The sequence below is a fragment of the Callorhinchus milii genome, unplaced genomic scaffold (assembly GCF_018977255.1).
Source record: "Callorhinchus milii isolate IMCB2004 unplaced genomic scaffold, IMCB_Cmil_1.0 Scaffold31, whole genome shotgun sequence".
Taxonomy (NCBI): domain Eukaryota; kingdom Metazoa; phylum Chordata; class Chondrichthyes; order Chimaeriformes; family Callorhinchidae; genus Callorhinchus; species Callorhinchus milii.
Genome location: NW_024704772.1, coordinates 2,246,867 through 2,252,206, shown reverse-complemented (window position 1 = coordinate 2,252,206; position 5,340 = coordinate 2,246,867). Strand labels below are relative to the sequence as shown.

Below are 5,340 nucleotides of genomic sequence, written 5' to 3'. Positions count from 1 at the left end.
TTAACGGCGTCATGTCTCACCTCTGCAGATCCGATTAGTTCGTGGAATCGTGGCGTACCCCGTACCATCTCGCAAGCGAGAGGACCCGGGTTCGATTCCCGGGCAAAATGTTAGGCAAGTTTTCTTACTCCACACACGTGCCTCTGTTTACCAAGTAGTTAGTAGGAACCCGGTTGTTAGTCGATTGGTGGGTCGCTTTTCTAGGGGGTAATGGTACCTTAAGAAAATAATAATTTAGTCATTCAATCCACGGCTGCCGCGTTTTGCCCACAAAATACACCAGTCACTTCGCTTTGCGGCGTGTCCTGTGAAGCGCTTTGAAACTTCTGGAAGGCGTGATAAGGCGCCGTGTCAAATCCAAGGATTATTTCAACAGCAGTAGAAGATGTCAGAAAGCGATCCGTTTATTAAACACACAGATATTTACAACTAAAAAGGAGGCAGTATCATATCAAATGCATGGGGGGGGGGGGGGGGAGACAGAATATGAACAAACTTTATCCCACCTTGACCACAGGGACAGGTTTCCGCAGCCACGAGTGGGGGTGACGAGGGGTGTCCGTCACGCTTGCATCACGGGTCTCGATTCCTTTGCTTCCAGTTTCACTCCGGATCCCGCAAATCCAGTTCCGCCCTGCGCGCCATCAGCACATTGTTCGGTCTGAAATCATGGCAGCCTCAATTCCCCCACCCCCCCACCACCCTCCCCCCCCCCACCCCCACCCACCCCCACTCCCAAGCAACACAGCACATCCGAATCATGTCACTCGCTTTCCTTAATTTGTTGCTCCCTACCACACACCCCCCACCACCCACCCGACCAACGAGTTAGTGACTCTCCTCCGTGGGGTGGGTGCGGGCAGGGAAGCGGGGGGTCTCCACGGAGCTGAACTGGCTCCGAGATAATGTGCTTGGCAATGGAATGTCGGAATCAAGTCCACACGCACACACACAATGATACATACGCACACGTACACAGAGACACACAAGGACACACGGATATACACACACACACACACACTGATGGTCTCTCACCCTCTGCAGTTGGATGATGTCTTTCTCGGTCAGCCTCTGCTCAGTGATAGGATCCAGCATGTCAGGTTTGATCAGCCTCTCCACACAGTCCATGGTGACCACAGCCCCTCTGTAAACCAGACAACAGCCTGGTCAGGTCCAGTCACAGCTTCAGGGAGCCAGAGCAACAGCAACCACAACCCCTCCCTCCCCAACCCCCGCCCCCTTGACCGAGAGACCGAGATATCCTTCCAGCCCGGGGACAGTTTCCCCTTTCAGCGGCGCAACTCTGCACAGATGCTTAGCCAAGGAGGGAGCAGGGCGCAGAGGCAGACGTCAAGGCGAGGATTATTATAATTGTTATTATTATTAACACGAGGCGATTCGGTGAGAATAAAGGTGAGAATAAAGAATAACTCAAAAGGCTGGACTCACGAGGGTCGGAGCACAGCACAGGGCAGGGAATTGCCCAGGACGTCCCTGGTGACCGCACACACGTAACGCTCCTGTTTCGTGATCAACTGGATCCGCTCGAGCTTTTCATCCACCGGCGTGAACCTGACTGCGATCAGGTCCTTCATCCTCAGGGGCTTCCCGCTCATCGGGCAGTAGACGGTCTTGTCCTGCGAGAGACACGTCAAGCCAACGGCATTTATATAGGAACCCTACACACGGGAACTCTACACACACACAGAGCCAGGGACAGACAGTGTCAGCCGGAGACACGATGCCTTTCGTCCTGCTCCTAGTTTCCTACGCCTGTCAGCCCGGCGCAGTCGGTAGCGCTCAGGCAGAAGGTTGTGGGTTCGAACCCCCACCAGCTGAGAGCACAAGCAGCGCTGGGGGAGGTGCTGCATTGTCGGAGGTGCCGTCCTTTGGATTAGACGGTAAACTTCACTCCTCATCTGCCTGTTCAGGTGGACGTTAAAGTTCCCCTGGCCCTGTTTGTGGGACGTGGCTGCCGTGTTTCGCCCACAAAATACACAGTCACTGCGCTTTACAGAGTATCCTGTGAAGCGCTTTGAGAAGTCGAAACAACGTGCTAGGGCGCTTGATCAAGTGCAAGGATTATTATTTATCCGTAGTATTACTTTAGTATTTACTAATCATCATTATCGCCATCATTATTAATAATTACTATTATTAACTTGTTATAATTATTCTTATTAATAACAACCACCACCACAACAAAATGACGCTTATAGAGCGCCTTTCACGTCGGGAGGACGTCCCAAAGCGCTGAACGGTCAGCTGTCGGGGGGCCCCGAGCATGGGCTTAACAATGACTATGGTTAATAATAATTACTATTATTAATCGTTAGTACCATTACTGTTGCCATTATTATAAATTGCTCTTATTGACACCATCATTATTGTCACGATTTACGATTTTGTTGCTTACGGGTTTTTTGATGTCGGCTGCCTTGGCCTCCGGGGTGAGGGAGGGAACCCAGAAACTGGGCAGAGACCTGGGCTTGACTGCTGCGGGCGGCTCTTTGCTGGGGCCGGGCTGTTGCTCACCTGCGGGGAGGGGTGTGGGGTGGGGGGGAGGGTCGGAGTGGGGTAAATCGAACAGGAAAAGTAAAATCGCTCACTCGTTTCACGGCTGTTTGTGGGACGTCGCTGCGCGCAATTGTATGCCACTTCACGGTCAGGGGGGAGTGGGGGGGGGGGGGGGATTCTTACCCGCTTTGTTGCTGAAGGGATTCAGCGGTTTGCTGACGATGGTCGATTCTTTCTCCAGGAAGGCCGCCACCTTGCTCTCCTTCGCCGCCTTGGCCAACTCCGCCTTCTCAGTCTTCTTCACGTTCTTCTGCTTCTCGTAAGCCTGACGCAACACACACGCCGGGTGGGTGGGTGGGGGGGGGGGGAGAGACGGGAGGGGGAAAAAAGCGGAGAGTTGGGTTGGAAGAGAGGGCAACAGAGGCTGTCAATCATCGCCGCGTTGTTGCAGGCGCCGTCGTTCGGATGGACGTTAAACAGTGCTCCGCCAACTTCAAGCGCTCTGGGGACGCTGTAAAACTGCGCGGGGGGCCCCCGTGTATAAATGTGAGTTGTTGTTGTTGTTGTAAGTTACTGTGTGTGGTTTCCCACGGTGCTGTGCGCAATTGTGCAGCTATGTTTCGCCCACAGATACGCACAGTCGCTCCATTTCACAGTATGTCCCATGAAGGGCTTTGAGGTGCCTCCGGAGTAATTAGTCGGAGGGTGGGGGGGGGGGGGAGAGAAGGGGGGGGTGGGGGGGCAGGGAAAGGCGCGGGCAGGATGGGGAGACTTTGAAAACGCTTGCCTTCACTTGCTTGATGATTTCGTTTTTCTTGTGCAAAATATATTCCAAAATTGCCTCTTTCTCGTACAAATAGCCTTCGGGTCTACGGAGACGGACGAAAGAAAAAACAATGTCACCTCAGACCGTTAACCTTTTCTTTATTTCTCCCCTCTTCCCCGCGACAGTCATGGACTCCGCCTCTGACAAGCGTTCCGGGGATTTCACCCCGAGCGAAGGGCGCTATATAAATTGCAAGTGTTGTTGTTGATGTGGGGGGGGGGGGGGGAGCGACGTGGGAAAGAGGAGAAGTATTTTTAAGAGTGACTCACGTCACAACGGGATTCTTGCACGGCTGCAGTGACAGACAGCAGCAGTCGAAGTCCTTGATGGCGTCTTTGCTGAGGCGAAGTGACTGTGTGCCGTATCCAGAGACAGCTGGAAGAGAGAAGCAACTCAGCTCATCCGTGGATAGAAATAATAATAATAATCCTTGCGTTTGATACAGCGCCTGATCATGTCGTCGTGACGTCTCAAAGCGCTTCACAGAATATACTGTAAAGTTAATTGACTGTGTACTATGTGAGTGAAATGCCCTGATATAGAAGGGTAGGTAAAACATAAATATATACTGTATCCCAAGATAGAAGCTCTCTTTCTCGCACCTGTGTCCTTCTTCTTCTCATAGTAGGTGTAAACCGCACCGGCCGTACAGTTCTTCCCGTGCCGGGTCATTGCGCAGGAATCCCTGTAGGAATTGGGAGAAAAACAGGGGAGGGAGAAAGTTGCATTGATTCAGGCAGTCATTTCGTCCACTGTATTTTAATTCACCTCACGTATAAATAATCCTGGCATTCGATACAGTGCCTGATCACGCCCTCGAGACCTCTCAAAGCGCCTCACAGGATACACACTGTAAATAATAATAATAATAATAATCCTTGCATTTGATATAGCGCTTTTCACGTCGGGAGGACGTCCCAAAGCGCTTCACAGAACACACTGTAAAGTGAATTTGGTTTTGAAGGGATTATTATTAGGCTCTGTGTGGAGTAAGGAAACTTGCCCGAGGTTTCGCCCTCTGCCTGGAATTGAACCCAGATATCTCACTTGCAAAGCGAGTGCTCTAACCACTGAGCCACAGGACTCCACAGTGGAGTGACTGTGTATTTTGTGGGCAGCCGATTACGCACTTGTCAACAGTCGTAATATCTCGTTCAGTCAGGAAAGAAATCCAGAACCGTGTATGGCGATGACGCTTCGCCGAGGGAGTCAAGTTAGCGGTGAGTGACCAAATCATTATGCACACACACACTGAGTGAGTGAGTGAGTGATTGTTTTTGAAGCGATTATTACCCCCAGAAAAGCGAACCGCCAATCGACTAACAACCGGGTTCCGACTTACTGCTCAGTCGACAGAGGCGCCTGTGTGTGTGTGTGTGTGTGTCTGTGTGTGCGCGGAGTAGGGAAACTCGCCCGAGGTTTCGCCCCAACCCGACCCGGGAATCAAACCCGATACGGGGGGGAGGGGGCGAATTACAGAGGGTTAGGGGTTTTGGGGGGGGGGTATCCAGGGGAGCGCTAGGGGGAGAATTAGGGGGTAATAGGGATAGTTATGGGTTTCAGGGGGATGGGGGGGGGGTGTTCAGGGATAATTAGGGAGAGTTGGGGGTTTCAAGGGGGGAGTTAGGGGAGAATTAGGGGGTAACAGGGAGAATTGGGGTGGGGTCAGGGGTGGGGTCAGGGGGTGGGGTCAGGGGTAACAGGGGGATTTAGGGAAGAATTTGGGGAATTCAGGGGGAGTTGGGGGTTCAGGGGGGAGTTCGGGGGGAGTTGGGGGGTTCAGGGGGGAGTTGGGGGGTTCAGGGGGGAGTTGGGGGGTTCAGGGGGGAGTTGGGGGGGAGTTGGGGGGTTCAGGGGGGAGTTGGGGGGTGACAGCGCTGTTCGGGGTATTAAACCCCTCACTCTCTCTCTCTCTCACTGACCTCTCTCAGTAATCTCACTCCACCGGAAGTGCGCAGCACCGAAACCCCTCCCCCTCTCCTCCGCGGGGTCAGAGC

The 5,340-nt window shown here is 52.9% G+C and overlaps 1 protein-coding gene across 1 annotated transcript; it reads right to left on the bottom strand.

The window, feature by feature from the left end:
* Positions 1–379: 379 nt before the first annotated feature.
* On the bottom strand, positions 380–5,340 carry LOC103191082 (nitric oxide synthase interacting protein). Its single transcript, XM_042345141.1, has 9 exons — positions 5,266–5,340; positions 3,946–4,028; positions 3,613–3,718; positions 3,305–3,386; positions 2,701–2,842; positions 2,417–2,535; positions 1,450–1,637; positions 1,036–1,144; positions 380–634 (listed from the first exon to the last, which is right to left on the bottom strand). The coding sequence occupies exons 2-9, from the start codon at positions 4,013–4,015 to the stop codon at positions 563–565; spliced, it is 888 nt and encodes a 295-aa protein (XP_042201075.1). The 5' UTR covers positions 4,016–4,028; positions 5,266–5,340; the 3' UTR covers positions 380–562.